This window comes from Bos indicus, chromosome 8 (assembly GCF_029378745.1).
Source record: "Bos indicus isolate NIAB-ARS_2022 breed Sahiwal x Tharparkar chromosome 8, NIAB-ARS_B.indTharparkar_mat_pri_1.0, whole genome shotgun sequence".
Classification (NCBI taxonomy): domain Eukaryota; kingdom Metazoa; phylum Chordata; class Mammalia; order Artiodactyla; family Bovidae; genus Bos; species Bos indicus.
Genome location: NC_091767.1, coordinates 52,231,953 through 52,255,234, shown reverse-complemented (window position 1 = coordinate 52,255,234; position 23,282 = coordinate 52,231,953). Strand labels below are relative to the sequence as shown.

At 41.1% G+C, this 23,282-nt stretch overlaps 1 protein-coding gene across 4 annotated transcripts in view; it reads right to left on the bottom strand.

Annotated features, from left to right (window-relative positions):
• The window catches only part of PCSK5 (proprotein convertase subtilisin/kexin type 5), a 519,845-nt gene that overhangs the window by 89,631 nt on the left and 406,932 nt on the right, over positions 1-23,282 (bottom strand). For all 4 annotated transcript variants that reach the window (XM_070794669.1, XM_070794670.1, XM_019966083.2 and 1 more), the window contains exons 21-24: positions 19,694-19,796; positions 10,946-11,082; positions 2,919-3,125; positions 1,527-1,595 (exon numbers count right to left, since the gene is read on the bottom strand). In XM_070794669.1, the coding sequence (XP_070650770.1) occupies positions 1,527-1,595; positions 2,919-3,125; positions 10,946-11,082; positions 19,694-19,796 (516 nt within the window). The remainder of the gene's footprint in view (positions 1-1,526; positions 1,596-2,918; positions 3,126-10,945; positions 11,083-19,693; positions 19,797-23,282) is intronic.

The following is a 23,282-nucleotide window of genomic DNA, read 5'->3' as shown; positions in this document are numbered from 1 at the left end:
CATCTCTGTTTTGAATTTGGGAAACTCTCAAGGGTTTGCACATTTATTGTGCTTTTATTATACCTTAGACAAGCTGCTGGTTCTAGTGGGAGCAGAGTATATAAGTCACAGAGTTTGTTTGCAAGTATTGATAGTTTACTCTCTGAGCAGAAAGATATGTACACACCAGATATTACACAAATCATCAGTAAAAGGTATGATCATTGGCCTGCAAACAAGGAAAGATGAGAAAAAAGAATTCAATTGGAAAGATTAATGAAAGCTTCAGAAATAAGATGATTGATTTCAGCTCAGGCAGTCCAAAAATAAACAAGGTCCAACATTCAGAGATTTTAGAAATTAAGAGAAATTTTCAAATTAGAAATTAGCAGATTGTTCTGCGTCACTCTATGCCTCCCTGTCCTGTAGTACTGCACTGTGTAGCTCTCTCTACTCTGGCAGGTTGACTTGGAAAAGACATGGTTCCAGGTTCGCCACTTACAGCAGCCAGAGGGGTCCTTACAGCAGAATCTCAGTCATGCTGCCTTTGAATTCCCTCTGCCATGGCCAACACTCTGCACACAGTAGACAATTAAAGTTTCTTAAAGGGGTGAATGTAGTCTTTTAACAGCACTTTGTAAAGTGAATCAAACTATCTAAGGTATCTCTTTTTTTTTTTTTTCCAGATTGATTCTTTTGGATTTTGAGTCTCTAGATGGCTAGGGTCTTCTGTGGAATTTGTTTCCCAGGGAAGATGGCTCAGTTTCATCTTTAACTGAATCAACTAGGGGAGGGGTGGGTACAATGCATGGTTGTCACTGTTCCCACCCCCATGCCAAGATTCTCACTGATCCTAAATAAGTCCACACACATTCATCCATCCCTTTAAACATTAAGAGTCAAAATCATAGGTTTGAGATTTTACACACACGCACATGCATGTACACACACACACAAACATACTCACACACAGGCACACACCCCTCTGCCCATGATGCATAAAGATGTCAGCATGGACACACAACACATGGTAGCAAAGGTGTAGAAAGAGACCACAAAATTTAGCTGGGAAAATGAGCAAATGAGCTGGGAATGGGCAAATATGGTCTGAAATGGGCAAAAAAGTGAAATCACGACTGTCAAAACATTTATCCTTGCTCCCTGCAAGAAAGACCACCTCTTGTCTCTTCATAAGAAACACTGGGAATTGCTCATCTTTTAGATTTTAATACTTTCATTACTTAGTTTAGATCTGTTTTTGCTTTCTAAAAAATTATTATTTTGTCTTTAAATCTCTTGACTCTAAATGCTACTTCCTTCTTGTGTGATTGTCCTTTCCTAAAGTTGAGTTTCATGAAGACAAGGGACCTATCCATTGCCTCAAAAGGGAGTATCTCTCCCGGTAACCACGTTTGTGTCAGAGTTAACCTACATAATGGATATTGATGATGACAACAATGACAAGAGTCCCTGTTGAAGGGGTGACAGGAGAGGATGTGTGAAGGACACAGTTGTTTCAACTCTAAGCAAAAGAGAAGATGACATACCTAGGCTGCACCCCAGACACCCTTCTTCACAAGACACACATTCTTCATAGTCTGGGTCTTGGATTTCACCTACACAGTATAAAGAGAAATAAAAAAGCACAATTTCACTTCACTTTCACTGAGTGGAAACACAAATAATTGCTATAAAAATATGTTGGTGTGTAGCTTATTTTCAAGCAAATTGTAGAGCAGTTAGGAAACCCCAAATCATGCTTTGGAGATAAGTATGTCACCCACATTTTTTATCTCCTTCTATTAATTTAATATTTAGTAGATTGGATTAGCTTGATCGGGTATAAATAGAACAGAGTTAGACTGTATGCCATGCAACTAGTTTTGAAGTCAAGTTGGTGTGCTGTATCTATTAAAGAAGTAAGTTCTGTTTTGAAAATGTGGTTGGGTATATAAAATGATGAAGCTCTGTCTCCTTATGTCTGTTGTCGTAAATACTTTTTAAAAAGTTTTAAATTCTATACTACCTTAGTAGGACTTCCCAGATGACACTAGTGGTAGAGAACCCGCCTTGCAATGCAGTAGACTTAAGATGCAGGTTTGATCCCTGGGTTGGGAAGATCATCTGGAGGAGAGCATGGCAGCCCACTCCAGTATTCTTGCTTGGAAAATCCCATGAACAGAGGAGCCTAGTGGGGTACAGTCCATAGGGTTGCAAAGAGTTGGACATGACTGAAGTGACTTAGCACACACACACAACCTTAGTAAGCATTAAGAAGGAAAAAGAAAGAGGTCTTCATTATTCTAGAAATGTGCTAAAACTCCTTCAGCACCAGACCAGGCATAATTCTTATACAGCAGAGAAAGTCTGCAGCATTTTACATGAACAAGAGCAAAAAATGTACTGTTTTTTAATTCCCTTCTTGCAGTGTAAATAGGAATTGAACAATAACAGTAACACATATATCCCCAGATCATTTTTATATTTCCAGGTCATTTTAAGTAGGCTGACTCTCACTGGCTCCTGCCAGCAAGCAAGCACAGAGCATGCTATGCTCTCCCTCTTACAAATGAAGAAACCAAGGCATGGAGAAATTAGATTGATTTTGCCCAGGGTCTCATAACTAGTGATTGGGAAGGAGAAAATTGTTGGCGGGCATTTGAATTCTAATCGGATTTTCTCTCCATTATACCTTTCCCATATACCCTCCACTAGAGTTCACCTTCTATGTATGTGATTAGCTGCATTCCTTAGTCCTTGGATTGTGCCTAAGCAAACGCTTGGGGAAAGAGAGCAGGGTAGGTATCACTGTCCCCACTTGGGGTGTAGAGTCGTGAGAAATCATCCAGGTGCGACCATTGCACCAGGTAGATATTCAAGTCTCTGGGGCATCCAGGGTACAGCCCCTTTTGCCTGCATTGGCTCCAAGGCAGCTTTACCTTGTCCACATTCTAACTTCTGGCAGGTGTGATTGGAGGGCACCATGAAGTAGCCGCGCACACATCGTGTGCAGACGTGTGTGCTGTGACAGAGCTCACAGTTGTCTGGGCAGGGCTGGCAGGTGTGGCCCTCCTCAGGGTAGTAGCCTGGGGGGCAGCTCTCTCGACACTCCCCCCAGTACAGGAACCGCTCTTGGCCATGCTTATCTAAAGAGAAAGGAGCAAAATGAAAAGAGGGAAAATGTACAAAATTAGCTATGAAGATAACAATAGCTGAAGACATTTTGTTTAAATGATGTGACCAAGTGCTTTTACTCCCAGAAGATCAAGGAGATAAGAATGGATTGAATGAAAAATGCAGTATCTTTGAACTTTTAGTTAAAAAGATTTCCTTGAACTCCTTTTGGTATCAGTGGAAGCTCTCAGAGTTGGTGACTATAAAGATCCCATGAGAATAAACAAGTGCTTGATGCATTTCTATGATAGTGCAATCTTTTAGAATGATTTTGAATTCTGTTATCAAAATCACATGCTTGTCTTAATTGTCTAAGGACTGAATTTTTGCACAACTACCAACTCCTGTATTGACAGCCTATTGAAGCTCTCAAACAAACACCCCTCTTTGACTCCTTTGCATGAATTTCTGGAAGTCCTGTCAACATTGGACTCTACAAGGAAAGAATCAACAGTACCCCCAGTATGAGACTGGGAATTTTCTCCTGTGGAGAATCCAATGTTCAGTTCAGTTCAGTTCAGTTCAGTCGCTCAGTCGTGTCCAACTCTTTGCGACCCCATTAATTGCAGCACGCCAGGCCTCCCTGTCCATCACCAACTCCTGGAGTTCACTCAACTCATGCCCATTGAGTTGGTGATGCCATCCAGCCATCTCATCCTCTGTCGTCCCCTTCTCCTCCTGCCCCCAATCCCTCCCAGCATCAGGGTCTTTTCCAGTGAGTCAACTCTTTGCATGAGGTGGCCAAAGTACTGGAGTTTCAGCTTTAGCACCATTCCTTCCAAAGAACACCCAGGGCTGATCTCCTTTAGAATGGACTGGTTGGATCTCCTTGCAGTCCAAGGGACTCTCAAGAGTCTTCTCCAACACCACAGTTCAAAAGCATCAATTCTTCTGTGCTCAGCTTTCTTCATAGTTCCACTCTCACGTCCATCCATGACTACTGGAAAAACCATAGCCTTGACTAGACGGACCTTTGTTGGCAAAGTAATGTCTCTGCTTTTGAATATGCTGTCTAGGTTGGTCATAACTTTCTTTCCAAGGAGTAAGTGTCTTTTAATTTCATGGCTGCAGTAACCATCTGCAGTGATTTTGGAGCCCAGAAAAATAAAGTCTGACACTGTTTCCACTGTTTCCCCATCTATTTCCCATGAAGTGGTGGGACCGGATGCCATGATCTTCATTTTCTGAATGTTGAGTTTAAGCCAGCTTTTTCACTCTTTCACTTTCATCAAGAGGCTTTTTAGTTCCTCTTCATTTTCTGGCATAAGGGTGGTGTCATCTGCATATCTGAGGTTATTGATATTTCTCCTGGCAATCTTGATTCCAGCTTGTGCTTCTTCCAGCCCAGCGTTTCTCATGATGTACTCTGCATAGAAGTTAAATAAGCAGGGTGACAATATACAGCCTTGACATACTCCTTTCCCTATTTGGAACCAGTCTGTTGTCCCATGTCCAGTTCTAACTGTTGCTTCCTGACCTGTAGACAGGTTTCTCAAGAGGCAGGTCAGGTGGTCTGGTATTCCCATCTCTTTCAGAATTTTCCACAGTTGATTGTGATCCACACAGTCAAAGGCTTTGGCATAGTCATTAAAGCAGAAATAGATGTTTTTCTGGAACTCTCTTGCTTTTTGATGATCCAACGGATGTTGGCAATTTGATCTCTTGTTCCTCTGCCTTTTCTAAAACCAGCTAGAACATCTGGAAGTTCACAGTTCACGTATTGCTGAAGCCTGGCTTGGAGAATTTTGAGCATTACTTTACTAGCGTGTGAGATGAGTGCAATTGTGCGGTAGTTTGAACATTCTTTGGCATTGCCTTTCTTTGGGATTGGAATGAAAACTGACCTTTTCCAGTCCTGTGGCCACTGCTGAGTTTTCCAAATTTGCTGGCATATGGAGTGCAGCACTTTCACAGCATCATCTTTTAGGATTTGAAATAGCTCAACTGGAGTTCCATCACCTCCACTAGCTTTGATCATAGTGATGCTTTCTAAGGCCCACTTGACTTCACATTCCAGGATGTCTGGCTCTAGGTGAGTGATCACACCATCATGATTATCTGGGTTGTGAAGCTCTTTTTTGTACAGTTCTTCAGTGTATTCTTGCCACCTCTTCCTAATATCTTCTGCTTCTGTTAGGTCCATACCATTTCTGTCCTTTATCAAGCCCATCTTTGCATGAAATGTTCCCTTGGTATCTCTAATTTTCTTGAAGAGATCTCTAGTCTTTCCCATTCTATTGTTTTTCCTCTATTTCTTTGCATTGATAGCTGAGGAAGGCTTTCTTATCTCTTCCTGCTATTCTTTGGAACTCTGCATTCAGATGCTTATATCTTTCCTTTTCTCCTTTGCTTTTCATTTCTCTTTTTTTCACAGCTATTTGTAAGGCCTCCCCAGACAGCCATTTTGCTTTTTTGCATTTCTTTTTCTTGGGGATGGTCTTCATACTTGTCACCTGTACAGTGTCACGAACCTCAGTCCATAGTTCATCAGGTACTCTATCTATCAGATCTAGTCCCTTAAATCTATTTCTCACTTCCACTGTATAATCATAAGGGATTTGATTTAGGTCATACCTGAATGGTCTAGTGGTTTTCTCTACTTTCTTCAATTTCAGTCTGAATTTGGCAATAAGGAGTTCATGATCTGAGCCACAGTCAGCTCCTGGTCTTGTTTTTGTTGAATGTATGGAGCTTCTCCATCTTTGGCTGCAAAGAATATAATCAATCTGATTTCGTTGTTGACCATCTGATGATGTCCATGTGTAAAGTCTTCTCTTGTGTTGTTGGAAAAGGGTGTTTGCTATGACCAATGTGTTCTCTTGGCGAAACTCTATTAGCCTTTGCCCTGCTTCATTCTGTATTCCAAGGCCAAATTTGCCTGTTACTCCAGGTGTTTCTTGACTTCCTACTTTTACATTCCAGTCCCCTATAATGAAAAGGACATCTTTTTTGGGTGTTAGTTCTAAAAGATCTTGTAGGTCTTCATAGAACCTTTCAACTTCAGCTTCTTCAGCATTACTGGTTGGGGCCTTGACTTGGATTACTGTGATATTGAATGGTTTGCCTTGGAAACAAACAGAGATCATTCTGTCGTTTTTGAGATTGCATCCAAGTACTGCATTTCAGACTCTTTTGTTGACCATGATGGCTACTCCATTTCTTCTAAGGGATTCCTGCCCGCAGTAGTAGATATAATGGTCATCTGAGTTAAAATCACCCATTCCAGTCCATTTTAGTTTGCTGATTCCTAGAATGTCAACGTTCACTCTTGCCATCTCCTGTTTGATCACTTCCAATTTGCCTTGATTCATGGACCTGACGTTCCAGGTTCCTATGCAATATTGCTCTTTACAGCATTAGACCTTGCTTCTATCACCAGTCACATCCACAACTGGGAATTGTTTTTGCTTTGGCTCCATCCCTTCATTCTTTCTGGAGTTATTTCTCCACTGATCTCCAGTAGCATATTAGGCACCTACTGGCCTGGGGAGTTCCTCTTTCAGTATCATATCATTTTGCCTTTTCATACTGTTGCCAATCCAATGTTGCCACTGGAGAAATGGATGCAAACTATCATGATCAATGCAAAAGGATTCTAATCAGTTCTAATCACACACTTAAATGCACACGATTAATGTAGATGCACCTGAAATCCTCTGCCTCCCACCCCCGGCCTCCTGGAGTTTTCACTTGTGCTGCATGTGCCCAGGGCATCTGTCTTCTGTGAATCAGGTCTCCCATGTGCTTCTAGTTTTGAAATACCTGTGTTCCCTAAAACAACTGGGTCTAGAGCTTGCTCATCATGTGATATACCACATGAAGATCCTGAACCACTGACCTTCAAGAAGCAAGGCTGCCAGATTTCTAAAGATAGTGCTGACCTCATGTTACAAGTGCAAAACCCAAAAGTCAGAATAATATTAAATTGAACCGCATAAATTTGCCAACAATCAGGTGTTTCTTTAACCTGTAAGCTAGACACTTTAAAAAGATTTAACGTAATTTTCTTATTTAATTAAAGTCCTATTTGAAATACAATTTAAAAACCACACCGTTGAATTATGAACTCTGAAGCGCCCTTTTTATCTGATGGCATTTTCATGCCAGAAGTCTGCTGGTCCTTATAGGTCAAGGAATATAAAGAGAGCCTCCAAAGAGGTAGTTAAAAAAGAAAAGTGTTTGCAGTTTCCAAGTTCGACCTGGAAGAACATTATCCTCTAAAGGAAGGGAGTGTTTGGGAGGATGCAGCATGCCTTTGGTGATTCTACAGCTACAGATCAAGGTTTGGAGCACAGAATCCTAATCTGGTGGGACCTGGAATCTCAAGAGACCACACAAAGGTCAACTTTCCAAGCTGTGTTCTTTTCAGTCCACCATGACTCATTGAGAAAAGATCCTGCTTTACAGAGTGCCAGCCTTCCCACACATAGGTAGTAAGATGTGAAGGCCAACAGTGGCAAGCCCACCCTATCCTCCACCCTCCTGTCCACCCCCTACACCTTCCCTTGATGTCAACTCAGGATCCAGAGGCTTGGGAACAGCTTGGCATATGGTTATGAGTTTTAAATATATATTTATTGAATGATTGAATGAATGAGTGAGTGAATTCATATTTATCAACATTCCTGTTTTTCAAACATATCCAACTGGATCAAAAATCTTAAAAATGAATGATGATGATTTCAGATATTAGAAGAAATGTTATTCAATTCCATTTTGGTTGTTCAGATATGGCTTTGTTATTTGAACCCCTTTGGGTATTATACTTTGGGCTTAAAGGACAGAGATTTAAAGGGTCTTGTTTAAAATACATGGACTGTGCAAAAGGAAGTCACTTAGGCACCTTAAAAATGGCAGGCTTTCCCCACCTGCTTGGGTCAGGATTATGCCAAGATTTGATCATATTTCTAATAGCTTGACAGCATGGCAGCTCACTTAGCCTTGGGTGATAATTTGGATACCTCAGTGATTTGCATATCATACATAAAATTTTGGCTACTTGCCCAGAATCTCAGAATTTAAGTTCCTGTAATGATATGTAGGAGAAGTTGGTTCTGATAGTAGAAGGGCTGATATTTTTGTTAGGTGCCAAATCCTTTCATGTGGCAATGTGAGACAAAAGTTAAAAAGCAAAGAACTCCCAGAGAGGTTCAGGTTGGCTTTCATTTATACTGAAGAGTAATTAATTGTTTTCAGAGTATTTCTTGGCAGCTGATTCTGTTAGAAGGGAGGGTGGACCAATGTGAAGTCATTGGATGTTTGCCAGAGGTAAAGAAGGTTGAAGGTTGCAGGCAGGATGGGAACAGGATTGCTGGGAAGGAAGAAGGAAAGGCTGAGGACTCTGAAAGTAAACTTTATAAAGTTTACTTCAACATTTTGCTTACTGCAGCTACTGTATAATTGGTAGAATTTAGCTTAGGGTTCAGTTTAGTAGAGGATAAACTGGGGTGAGAGTCTAGAGTGAATTTTCACCAATAGAGCTAGCCTTCTGCCTTTCCAAAAGGATTCAGACCTAACTTTAACAAAGTTACAATTCAGCAAGAGGTGAAGTTTCTGCAAAGAGTTGGGAGAGGCTTATGTGTGTGGATGGGGCTCCCTAGACAGAGGAATTTCAGCCTTTGAATAAAGCCTCTTGATACAGAACTGCATCCATTCCATCATCTATCTTCTGTAGCACTGCATCATGGATTAGCTGCCCTAATACATGGACTTGGGATATAGCACTCTTAACAGGCAGAAAACCTTGCTAATCAGAATCTGCCCAACCATCCCCTCTTCAGGAAGCCTCTTTTGCTCACTACAGCTGAAATTAGTGACATGTGGTAGGGTTACTGCCATTCATTCAGTCTTTATCTAATATCTTCTCATTTTATAATACACGAGGACAAACCTGTTTGTTAGATTGTTAACTTGAATGTGAGTATCATGCTATCATTTACTGTATCTTCCAAGGCACCGATGTAGAGTAACTTATACACAAGAGTGGCACAATACATTTAAAAAGGTTTTATTGAAGTCTAGTTGATTTAAATGTTGGGTTCATTGTATGCACTTTTGAGCCTGACAGTTCTTCAGTCCTCAAAAACTTTTCTGAGGAGATCAGTGGTGATATTAACAAATGTTAAAAAAAACAAAAAAGTTGTGTTTAATTTCTGCTGTACAGAAACCTAACTCAGCTAGAGACTGAAATACCCATAGAAGTAAGTGGGTACAAACAATAACAGTAGTAGTAATAATAATCATTATTAATATTTTTTGTGTGCTTCCTGTGCAGTTCACCTTGTTCTAAGTGCTTTATTATTTTATCTCATTTCATTTTCATAATAATCCTAAAGGAGGCAGCCACGATCACCATCTTATAGGTGAGGAAGGAAACAGAATAAGCAGGGTAGAGGTAAAATTGAACAGATATACTTTGTTTACAAACACAAAGAAATCATTTTAATTTACACAAAGATATGTGTTTTCCCTCATTTTTCTGCAAATGCATGATACTATTGATTTATTCTTCATTTTTCTTTGTTTTATGACAAGCAAGAATAAAGCTAAATAATTCTTTCCCACCAGTAAAACCATGTAAATGTCGTGATGATGGTAACTGACAGCCTCAGGATCAGTGAGATAGCTGGGAGGGGTGGGGACTATGGCAAATGGAGAGCAGCCTGGAGGTCTCTAGTCAACCATTTGAGGACCAGAAGACACAGTGTTGCCAAATCTTCCAGGTTTTCAAGAGAAAAAATTTTTTTAATTTCCCAATTTCATTCAAATTTTTAAAGTGTAGGGCAAATAAAATATAAATCAGTCCCTGAACCTATTTGAAGGACAGCAGTGGACACTCAGACATAGAGAACAGACTTATGGATATGGGGAGTGGGAGGAAGGAGAAAGTGGAATGAATGGAGAGAGTAACATGGAAACATATTCATTAACATATGTAAAATAGATAGCCAGTGGGAATTTGTTGTATGACTCGGGGAACTCGAACCAGAGCTCTGTAACAACCTAGAGTGGGGAAGAAGTTGGGAGGGAGGTTCAAGGAGGGAGGGGACATAGATATACCTATGGCTGATTTATACTGATGTTTGGCAGAAACCAACACAGTATTGTAAAGCAATTATCCTTCAATTAAAGATAAGTAAATTTAATTATATAAAATAGAAATCAGTCCCTCATGAAGTCAAATTTGGGGACAGAGTATGTAGGGAGGCTAGAGAGTAGTCAAGGGTCAAACTGCAGAGGACCAGAGTGATCATAGAATATAATTTATTGACAGCAGAAACTTTAGAATTGTGAAGGTCTGGGACAGTAAAGGTCATATTTGTGTTTGGAAAAGATTACCCTGCCATCCCACAGGGCTCTGATAGCTTCTAAATGGCGTCACTCAGGGCTGCAGGGACCCTGACACAGCCTCTCTTAGGCTGTTTCTCCTGAAGACTGAATGTGTCTGTCTTAATTTCCTAGCTTTTCACTTTCACTTCAGTGAAGCTTAGCTTTGCTGTCTAGCTCGTGCCTGTCATCATGTTTGCATGCCCTTACTTTCTCCTTCTCTGGAAAAACATCTCTTAGCTTCCCTCTCACCTCCTCAGGGGAAGCAGGTCTGTGTCTCTAGCATTGTGAACTTATGTTCTGACAATATGCAGACACTTCAAGGTTGTACACATTCTTTAATGAACAGCTGTCTAATCTCACCTGCCTCTTCCCCAGAGATGAGGCTTCTGAGTCAAACAAAGTAATGTCCAGTGGGAGAGCAAGTTGAAGAAAGGGGAAGAAATGAGCAACCAGACCCCCTTACCTACTCCACAGGAGGTACAGTTGGAAGGCTCATCTCCTTGGCATTCTTGGCAGGTGAAGTGACATGGATGACATTGGTTCCTGAATTCAAATTTGCCCAAGGAGCAGTTCAAAACACAGCGGCCATCATCCAAAACCCTAGAGGCAAGCAGACGTTTAGTTTGTAAGGGTGGCTTTGTGGGATGGCATTAAGTATTAGAACATGTGGTGTTTGTGTTTTTCTGCACAGACTTGGTTTCATTGTTCCAGAAACAAGGGTGATGCCTGGGACTGATCATCTTAGAACATGGGGAGCATTAGTCACGTACCCATCCTTGGCCAAAGATTTGGACCCAACAGCAGGCATGCCAGGAACCGGCTGTGGATATAATCTTGATTCTGGTTTCAAATAAATTAACCAGTGCCCTGGGGATTAAACCTGCATGGTAGGCTCTAGCCAAACCCAGTCAACACTGAGATGGGGGTCTTTGAACTTTCAAGGCACTTTAGTGGTCTTTGAATCCAGAGGCTTTGGAGAAAGTATCTTTCTTTAGTTATCAGTGTGCCCACACTTTGCAAGGAAACGTCAAGTCCAAGGGCTCTTGAAGAAGCACCATCCTGTAGTTTAGGTGCTACTTATAAACTTGACCTACACATATGGCGAGTAATCAATGAACTCTGATTTGGGGTGTCATTTTTGCAAGTGTTTCCTGGTGTATAGGGTACCACAGTCTCTATTTTCTGACCATGTTTGCCATCACCTACAAGGGCACCACAGATAAGTTAGTATGTGGGCTTCTAAAACCTTTGGTTTTATACAATGCAGTATATATATATATCATAATGTCATGGTTAATATTTTCAAAGTTTTCTTTCTTCTTTCCCTTGCAAAGTAATCCCATGTGATGAAGTAAATTGTATCCAAGAATTTTGCTCAGAAAAAAAAAAATACACAGTGTCTAAGATTTTGCTCAGAAAAAAATACACAATGTCTAAGTGCAAGTCGGATGAATAATGTAAATGGATGAAGTGAGCCGGGGAGCTCCAACCCCAGAGTTTCAGATTCAGTCGTGCCTTGGGGGAGAGAGCCAAGAATCTGCATTTTTGACAAGTTCTTGGATTGTACTCATGGTGCTGGTCTAGGGAATTTACTTTGAAAACTTCTCAAAAAACTGGTGGTCTAGGTTACTGTGGAACTTGCTAAATGACTCCTACCTAAGTCGTACAGGTGGTGCAAACCAGTGTCTCAGAGATCTTCCTTAGAGCAGTGGTTACTGTGTCAGTCCTGAGGGTGACCGAGTAGTAGCACACACGTGCTCCCCGGGGGGCGTGATGCTGGTATCCATGTCTGGGAGAGCTGAAGGCCTGCAAACACTGCTAGGGGTTCTTCCTCTCTCCACCCAGAATGATGTCACAGCTCATTCCTGGGGTGGCATTGGTTTGTCAGACTTCTTCTGTTTCCATAGCTGGAATCAGCCCTACATGGAGGACTGGCATTTCAATCCTGGGTTTGGTGGAAACTGGGGTGGGGACAAGGCATCCTGAGTATGTGTTGCTTGCAATCTTCCACCTCATCCCTGAAAGTCTGTGTCATTTGCATCTGCTTGGAAACAGAATGGAATTCAGGCCAACCACACAAGAAGGTCGCCTTGTTCTTGGATCCTCAGCCCCTCAGGTTCTGGTCACCCTACCCAGCACAATGGCGTGAATAATACTTTTGGCCACTGCAGTGTGTGGAGTCCCAGCCCTAAAAAAGACACGCACACACATCTGGCTGTCCACGTCAGAACAGATCTCCCGCACCACAACCTGGAATGGGAAGCCTGTGCTCTTACGCCAGACGTTCAGCTGATGGCACTAATGCTAGCTGGGAAATCCTGACCCCACCCTGGCTGTGGTCTCTGAGCTAGAGGATTTGTCAAGGAATAATTTGGATGTGGCTAGTTAAAAAAAAAGAAACATGAGAAAAACCTCCCTTTATGAAAAAACTATATAAGAGCTTTCTGAGGTTTTTAAACAAGTGAACTACTCTGTTCTTCACTAAGAAGGAGAATGGGGCATGTTTATTTGTGAAGGTTCATTTTCTTGCTAAATTAAGAAAAAGATGGAAAGCACATCATCATTTTATTTGTTGTGGGAAGAGATGACAGATTGGTTTTGGGGGCAATTATTTCTCTTGAGAGAGTGATCTAATACTGTCAACGGTTGGAACCTTTTCAGAAACTTGAGTGGGTGTGGCAGTGAAGCAAAGTGTGTAGTGCTGCCATGTTGATGTAGGGGAAGGGCTGTCTGCATTTACTTGAGAGCCTGAGTTTAAGACAGCCCTAAGCAAATAATTGTGCTTTAAGCCACCTCCCTCTATCCCTACCTTGAAGAAAGCACACATGACATACGCAGTTTTTGTAAGAACATAATTCTTTATAAAGATTGAATGATAAGGAAACTAGTTGTGTTTGAGTGAAGGACGGAATTACATCATCTCCTGCAAACTCCCCCACCCCAACTTCCTTAAGAAAAATTGTTAAGGAACTTGAAGAAAAGTCCCATCTCAAGTGACACAGATTCCCACAGATACCAACAGATCTCCCCTAGTGGAGGAAAAGAGATTATCTTAGTCTGGGCTTCATGGGGCTGATGAAAATTTTCTTTAAAGCCAACTCCAGCCATCTCTGGGACACCAGTCATCCAGTTTGTGTATTTCTGAGATACTCAAGCAAGCTTATCTGTACTTGGGGAAGCCCTACTGTCCCCAGGTCACATATGCTCTTGGCCCTTTCATTAGCAGTGAACCATTCTGAGTCCCACAGGCCTCATGGAAAGGAAGAAGGTGTAAAACCAAATGCTGGAAGAGCTGCTGGAGGTGAAGTTCTCAACATTGGCACTAAATTTTCCAGAGACCCCAGTGTGTGTGTGTGTAGAGAGAGAGAGAGAGAGAAGTGAACTGAAACAGAAAAGATGCAAGTTAGGGTTAGCTGGACCTCCCTGTTGACTGTTGGTTTGCCTAACTAAAACCGTCACAAGAGTATTTACTGTAATTTCTTGGTAATGTTGTATTGTAATGTTGTAACAGAATTAAATCTGACAAAAGGGTTTTTTCCCCCGAGTTCTCGAAACAGATCAAATAAAACATTTGAGGGTGGGTCAGAAAACTTTTACGTGTTTTTAATTAGTTCATGGGCTCTGCAATTCCTCAGGACTGGGTTGGGAAATTATCTTGGGCAGTGAGGACCATGACATTATAGAGCGATTGAATTGGGCAGAAAGTTCATTCGGATTTTTCCATACAATATTATGGAAAAACCCAGACAAACATTTTGGCCAACCTGATACATGTTATATAGCCGTGACAAAGACTGTACCCCAAGTTTTAAATCATCTCGAAGGAGCAAAATAAACCCAAAGGTTTGTAGAAAATGTAATGGCAACCCAGTCCAGTATTCTTGCCTGGGAAATCCCATGGACAGAGGATCCTGGTGGGCTGTATATGGTCCCTGGGGTCACAAAAGTCAGACTCAACAAGTGACTAAACTGCCACCACCACCAAAGGGAAAACTAGAAGATAAAGAAAGGGCTTTTCAATTTCCTGTGAAACAACTTCAGAGTTAAATGATTTAAAAAATTTTTATTATGGAAAAACTTAAAACATGTAAAATAAACAATACATAACAGAAACCACCACCCCCACCACCACTCAGGTACTCATCTTTCAGCTTCACCAATTATCAGCACATGCGCAATCTTATTTCACCTACATTCCCACTGATTTTCTTCTCTCTCATATTAGGAAAACCTCTAAGTTAACATTTCTTTCCCAGATAAAAACTCCTTTAGGGATGACCTTTATTCTGTCAGTACTAGAGATCCTCCCAAAGCGTAAGATTAGAAAGAAACCCAGAGGGCCCTTTAGTCCTGTTTGTCCCGTTTGCCCCACCTTACTGCTACCCCATGTCCATTTTCTGCCAGTCTCTGGCCTGCTGTGCCTACTAGTGCCCACTAGAGACTGCATTCCTAAGCTCACTTTCCTCACTTGTAGGTGGTGTTTTCCTTTGGGATTCAGATGTTTCAGACAAAGAAAGGAAACACCAGCAGGAGATCTGAGGATGGGAGGAGAGAGGTTATGGTAATTATTCCTTCTGGAGCCACAGCTTAGGTTCCTCCTTGCATGTTTCTGGAGTGGTTATGTCCCCTCCAGCTCCAGTTTCTATCAAGCCTCTTTTCTTCTAAGGCTACAGGTTTTGCTTCAGGCCTAGGGTGTAAAAGCTGTCCCAGTGTTCTGGTCCCTGAGTGCATCAGCCCTTGACTTTGACCCACCACCCCCAAGTCACCTATTAAAAAAAAAATGGAGTTTGCACCTAACTCAAAACTGGACATAAAGCAGGTGCTGAAGATTGCCTTGAATAGACCTGATTCCAGTAAAGGAAATACTTTGGAGAACACCTAAAGAAAATACCTTGCTGCCCTTTTGAGAACAAACAAGTCAATGACTATATTTTTCAAAATAGTTTCTGAGATCTACACACTTGCTTTTCTGTCTTCAAAAGCTAAACCATGGGCTGCTGAAGCCAGACTATCCACATGGCCGAGGAGACCTCTGATCTTGTACCAATGAGCTTAGACTTTTAAAAATGGCCATTGATGGTAGTTGAACTTTTTTTCACTCCTGGTGAGCCTGGGACAGTCATGACTTCTGCAGTGTACACTGGATGATGGTAGCTGCCTTATTAAACAAATACTAACAAGTTCCCTTAGTTCAAAGATGTTCAAACATGGTGTAGGGTTTGATTGTTGATATGGTGAGGACTTAAAGGAGAAACAGGAGAAACAGAATGTATTTTCAAAATGGTGTCTGTGTCTAATAATATGCCTCAAAGCTGACTTAACACAAATTCAAGAGTCATAGGTATCTTAAAGAGACATTTAGAAAATGTTATCACAGCATTAAGAATTCCTAGTAAGACACTTCTTTTGTTTCCTTCTTTACCTCCTTCCCTCCTTTCTTTCTTTCTTTCTCCCCCTTTTCTTTCTTTTCCTCCCTCCCTCTCTCCTTCTTTCCCTCCCTCCCTCCCTCCCTCCCTCCCTCTTTCTTTTCTTCTTTCTGAGGGAGTTAATTGGAGAGCCAAGCTCATGATGTTAGTTATATACTTTATCAGGTTTGGTAAAACATATATTTATTGATTTATTACTGTGTGCTGATCACTAGAGAATAAAGAGACAAATACACAACAGTTTATGCTCAGGGTATTAGAGTCCAGATAAAGAATTAGATGAAATAACTTTTTTTTAATTTTAATTTTTATTTTATTTTATTTTTTAACTTTACAATATTGTATTGGTTTTGCCATATGTCAAAATGAATCCACCACAGGTATACATGTGTTCCCCATCCTGAACCCTCCTCCCTCCCCATACCATCCCTCTGAATCATCCCAGTGCACCAGCCCCAAGCATCCAGTATCATGCATTGAACCTGGACTGGCAACTCGTTTCACATATGATATTATACATGTTTCAATGCCATTCTCCAAATCATCCCACCCTCTCCCTCTCCCACAGAGTCCAAAAGACTGTTCTATACATCAGTGTCTCTTTTGCTGTCTCGTACACAGGGTTATTGTTACCATCTTTTTAAATTCCATATATATGCGTTAGTATAGTGTAATGGTGTTTTTCTTTCTGGCTTACTTCACTCTGTATAATAGGCTCCAGTTTCATCCACCTCATTAGAACTGATTCAAATGTATTCTTTTTAATGGCTGAGTAATACTCCATTGTGTATATGTACCACAGCTTTCTTATCCATTCATCTGCTGATGGACATCTAGGTTGCTTCCATGTCCTGGCTATTATAAACAGTGTTGCAGTGAACATTGGGGTACACGTGTCTCTTTCCATTCTGGTTTCCTTAGTGTGTATGCCCAGCAGTGGGATTGCTGGATCATAAGGCAGTTCTATTTCCAGGTTTTAAAGGAATCTCCACACTGTTCTCCACAGTGGCTGTACTAGTTTGCATTCCCACCAACAGTGTAAGAGGGTTCCCTTTTCTCCACACCCTCTCCAGCATTCATTGCTTGTAGACTTTTGGATCGCAGCCATTCTGACTGGTGTGAAATGGTACCTCATAGTGGTTTTGATTTGCATTTCTCTGATAATGAGTGATGTTGAGCATCTTTTCATGTGTTTGTTAGCCATCTGTATGTCTTCTTTGGAGAAATGTCTATTTAGTTCTTTGGCCCATTTTTTGATTGGGTCATTTATTTTTCTGGAATTGAGCTGTAGGAGTTGCTTGTATATTTTTGAGATTAGTTGTTTGTCAGTTGCTTCATTTGCTATTATTTTCTCCCATTCTGAAGGCTATCTTTTCACTTTGCTTATACTTTCCTTTGTTGTGCAGAAGCTTTTAAGTTTAATTAGGTCCCATTTGGTTTATTTTTGCTTTTATTTCCAATATTCTGGGAGGTGGGTCATAGAGGATCCTGCTGTGATGTATGTCAGAGAGTGTTTTGCCTATGTTCACCTCTAGGAGTTTTATAGTTTCTGGTCTTACGTTTAGATCTTTAATCCATTTTGAGTTTATTTTTGTGCATGGTGTTAGAAAGTGTTCTAGTTTCATTCTTTTACAAGTGGTTGACCAGTTTTCCCAGCACCACTTGTTGAAGAGACTGTCTTTAATCCATTGTATATTCTTGCCTCCTTTGTCAAAGATAAGGTGTCCATATGTGCGTGGATTTATCTCTGGGCTTTCTATTTTGTTTCATTGATCTATATTTCTGTCTTTGTGCCAGTACCATACTGTCTTGATGACTGTGGCTTTGTAGTAGAGCCTGAAGTCAGGCAGGTTGATTCCTCCAGTTCCATTCTTCTTTCTCAAGATTGCTTTGCCTATTCAAGGTTTTTTGTATTTCCATACAAATTGTGAAATTATTTGTTCTAGCTCTGTGAAGAATACCGTTGGTAGCTTAATAGGCATTGCATTGAATCTATAAATTGCTTTGGGTATTATACTCATTTTCACTATATTGATTCTTCCAATCCATGAACATGGTATATTTCTCCATCTATTAGTGTCCTCTTTGATTTCTTTGACCAGTGTTTTATAGTTTTCTATATATAGGTCTTTAGTTTCTTTAGGTAGATATATTCCTAAGTATTTTATTCTTTTCATTGCAATGGTGAATGGAATTGTTTCCTTAATTTCTCTGTTTTCTCATTATTAGTGTATAGGAATGCAAGGGATTTCTGTGTGTTGATTTTATATCCTGCAACTTTACTATATTCATTGATTAGTTCTAGGAATTTGCTGGTGGATTCTTTAGGGTTTTCTATGTAGAGGATCATGTAAACTTCCAAACTCATTCTATGAGGCCAACATCACCCTAATACCAAAACCTGACAAAGATCCCACAAAAAAAGAAAACTACAGGCCAATATCACTGATGAACATAGATGCAAAAATCCTTAACAAAATTCTAGCAATCAGAATCCAGTAACAAATTAAAAAGATCATACACCATGACCAAGTGGGCTTTATCCCAGGGATGCAAGGATTCTTCAATATCCACAAATCAATCAATGTAATACACCACATTAACAAATTGAAAAATAAAAGTCATATGATTATCTCAATAGATGCAGAGAAAGCCTTTGACAAAATTTAACATCCATTTATGATAAAAGCTCTCCAGAAAGCAGGAATAGAAGGAACATACCTCAACATAATAAAAGCTATATATGACAAACCCACAGCAAACATTATCCTCAATGGTGAAAAATTGAAAGCATTTCCTCTAAAGTCAGGAACAAGACAAGGGTGCCCACTTTCACCATTACTATTCAACATAGTTTTGGAAATTTTGGCCACAGCAATCAGAGCAGAAAAAGAAATAAAAGGAATCCAAATTGGAAAAGAAGAAGAAATAACTCTTGTGCATGGCAGAGGGGATGTCCATGCTAGAGATTTACTTGCCACTGGAGCAGCCTCATTATATTGATCTTGGGAGAGACCCTGCTTCCTTTGCATTTATCAGAGCAGTGATGAGACCAACAAATATTACATACTAGAATTTATTAATAGAGGAATATTGATTAAAAAATACAGTGTGCTCCCAACTCTCTTCACTAGAGATTCTCAGTGATTAGCAAAGATGCTTGTCCCATTCAGAGATTTGCTATTTCCTCATTCGTTCAGTTACCAAACATTGACTGAGTGCCTATTTTCTTAGCACTGTGATAGATAATGGAGGTACAAAGATGAGTATTTTAAGGGGCTTACAGTCTAACAAATAGATTTGTGAATCAGTGTCTTAAAATGTCACAAGTGCAATTATGGAAGTTTGTACAGAGTATAGGGGACATAAAGGTGAGGTTTAATATTGGAAAGAGGTAACAAATGCTTTCATAGAACAGTTCGCCCTTGAATTGACTCTAGAAATGTGAGTAGATATTTTATCAGCAGACGGAGATGATGGTTGCAGGATGGGTGTGCAGAAAGGGATGAGATTCTAGGCATCAAAGCCATCACCACCTTCATTGATAAGAAGGCTTATCTAGTGTCCAGGGAACCTATTCTTATGGTGGTTATGGGGTACCATGGCAAGAGGATGCAACAGAAGTGAGCTGTGGCCAGACCACAGTGGTTTTCTATGTCAGGGGAAGGAATCTGATTCTTTTTTTCGTATGCTCAAGGGGTGCCTCCAGGTGGTAAGTACCTCTTCTCTCCATCCTGCCTCTCATGAGCTTGCAACCCCAGGAGCTACTGAGAAAGGTCACTCACCTCGTGACAGGGCAGCCTGTGCAGTCTTCCTGGGTTGGTCCTCGGCACTGGATACACGAGGCTTCGCAGATCTGGCAGTGGCCATGCTCATCGACGTATTCTCCTGGGGAACAAAATCTAGTTGTTTATCTTATTTCTACATGAGAGCAGCCAGATCCCTCTGTGGCTATGAAAAAACAGTGGAGACAATTCAGAGAGAAGAGACATTGAATGACTCAGCAACCAGTCCTAAATCCTGACCTTACATTGCTGTTGTTCAGTTGCTAAGTCACGTCCGACTCTTTGCAACGCTGTGAACTGCAGCATGCCAGGCTTCCCTGTCCTTCACTATCTCCCTGAGTTTGCTCATACTCATGTCCATTGAGTCAGTGATGCCATCCAACCGTCTCATCCTCTGTTGTCCCCTTCTCCTCCTGCCTTCTATCCTTTCCAGTATCAGAGTCTTTCCCAATGAGTCAGCTCTTCGCATCAGGTGGCCAAAGTATTGGAGCTTCAACTTCAGCACCAGTCCTTCCAATGAATATTAAGAGTTGATTTCCTTTATAGTTACAACTATTACTTTCCCACGGGTCCCAGAAGTTAGAACGTCGGAAAGTTACGAGGCAGTGACATTATTCTGAATCTAGTCAACATGTTATAGATGTGTTATATAAGTGTTATATGTGTTATATAAGTAGAAAGAGGCTGGGGTGGGGTGTCCTACAGGACCCCCTTACTGAGTTCCTACTAACTTTCCTGTTAAAACCTGAGGGCTCCTGGCCCACAGAGACCCCAGGTATAATCCTGGTTGAGGTCAAGCCACAGGCATGACCTGCCCAGATCTTGTTCCACTGCTCCAGGGTGAGGGGTTGATTGTGATTACTAGTCAGAAATGCCAATTAAATCTTGGCTGACATTAGACAGATGTGAGCTGCATCTCACCCTGAGAGAGTAACAATAAGGAGATAGCCAGAGAAGTTCATCTTTCCCAAGGAAAAACCCATATGAGGCCTTCCCACATGAACGTTTCATAAAAGTTTAACAAACTTGGGGACATTTAAAAATTTTTTCACATGGCAAAGGCAGTGAAGAGAAGCCAGCTTTATTGCTGGTGATAATCCAATAATGGGTCTCCATTCATTGAATTCAACCCTTTATCCACACTACATTGTCATTGTCTTAAAAAGAAAAAAAAAAGTGGAAAAATATCTCAGTCAGATCCGAAGACCCAGTTTGTATGATGTGGAAACTGATTACACTCAGGAAATATAGTTTCAGATTTCAGTCGAGTCACAACTTCTCTTGCCCCTCTACCTCACTTCCAACTTTCACAGCCCTGTAAGCCTGTTGTGTTGTTGGTTTGAGATCCAGCCAGCCAGAAGAGGGATGGGGCAAGACTTGCCCCTGGTTAAGTCAAATGGTCTAACTCAAACTCCAAGGTTCACAGCCTGATTTATTGCAGTTATCTTGCAAAAAGCCCTGGAAACTTGAACTTTACTGATGAGGAGTGGAGTGAAGTCTACCCCTCTGCCTTTCCCCATAGCTTTACTGAACTAGCAGAATTGGGTAAGGCAGACCTTACTTACATAAATCTTCCACTTGCTAGCACTAAAGCACAGAAGTGAAAATGAAGAGGCAACTAGAATTTGCCTTTACATAGCAGAAAAAGCCTTTCACAGAGACTAAGTCTATTGGTTTTGTTAATTAATGGGGAAGAATATATACTCAGAGCAGAGCAAGAATCTAACAGTGGCCCACCCTGCATATCTTGGATTCTTTTCTTCATTGCCAGGATGCAATGTGGACCAGAAAAGTATAATTTTTAGAGTGGGACTGTGGTTCTTAGCCCAGGAGTGACTCCCAGAAGTCCTAGCCCCTAAAGAGTGAGGAACCAGAGGGGGGAAAGAACGCAGAGGTTGTTCACTGCGCTAAAAGCCCAAATCTAGTTGAGGCGGAAAACCACTGCTCCCCCCAGGTTCATCTCACCAAGCCAGGCACGCTGGTGTGGGCAGCCTCTGCCTCTGTAGGGAGCAGCATCCTTTACTAATTCACGCAAAAGTGTTAGAATGGACTAGTTATACTTTTCAGCATCTTGAGGCAGAAAAAGCTGGGATTTCTGTCTAGTAGGAGTGGTGGTTTCAAGATGGGGCTGTCTCACTCAATTACAATACAGGCATTGTATTTCTTCAGGCTTCTTTTTATTTACTCAGACTCCCCCATTTCACCTCTTTGTTATTACCCTTGCTGAAATCTCTTCCATTTTTGCTGAGGGAAGCACAGTCAGTTGAGCAGTGTGATTTTCAGCCCAGGCATCAGCAGGATAAAGAGCAGAGGAGGACCCAGGGTGGACCAGGTGGGAAGAAGCAGATCATGCCTGCACGGCCAATGAAAATGATCTGTGTTTAGAGTTAGATGACAGCTATGTGTCTTTCAAAAGATGTGTGCTGAGGGCAACAGGAATGGGAGATAGTCACAGAGACTCCTAAACCCAAAGAAAGTGTATTCTAGAGAAATGTAGGATCATGGAGAACACAGCTCACTCATTCATTCATTCCATGGATATTTTTTGAACTTCTGTGTGCCAGGTACTCGGTGAGATTTAGATACACAAATCTTAAGAGGCCCTTTTCTTGGGTTTGCAAAGATTTTGCGGTAAAATGATCTGTAAAGAAATAGTTATAATACAAATGCTGGCCACATGCCTTTGACTTTTTGGACAGTCTAGGTTAAAGTCTTAAACCAAAAAGCAAGGGCATATGCTAGACTCTGCTAGACCTAGAGGCAAAGACCATCCCTTTGCCTTGGCACCCATGCCTGTAGGAACTGACACAGTGATGTGGGTCTCCCAGCTCCTAGTATCCATCTACCTTAACCTCCATGATATATCAGAGGCAGTGCTAGGGTAGGATTTTAAACTAAGTACACCTTGCTCTGCTAAATCGAATGCTACTTAGCTGGTTCTGAGAGTTATCCTGTATCTATACCCAGAATCTCCTTTGTAATTACAGGTGATGCATGGCTAGGTCAAGCAAGAGTTATCCAGTTATTACTGTGAAAATTTTAAATTCTACTCTGTATCTGATTTGCCTCCTCTTTGGCTTCCGTAAGCCAGTAGGTGGCACTGACAGCTTGGACTTCTACTTCTTGATCTGCTCACCTATTATGGCCTCTGTCGGTGTTCACAGAATGCCAACTTAGATATAATCATCACTTGGAATTGCCCCATCTCGAGTGAGATTTCAAGTACACACTCCAAACACAACCTTCTTATGGCCCACTATGAATCTAGCTTACCCTAGGTGGAGCCCTAGGCTGCTTGGTCATCTTTTTCATTCATCTGTCTAGTTCCCTCTTGCATTCCTTATTTGGACTAGGCCAACCTTTCCAAGACCCAAGTCCCACCCATTTTATCCCCACTGTTTCTCAGAATGTGACGTCACTACCTAATTTGCTGTTAAGATACTGAGTATCCCCGGCATCTTTTTTTATTTTCTTTTTCAATGTCAAAATTCCTGTGTTATTGACTGTTCACTTGTCCCCTGTCTTTGAGGAAGTTAATTTTTTTTTTCCTGGCCATTGTCAACTCTCCATCTAATGCTTTTAGTCTTTC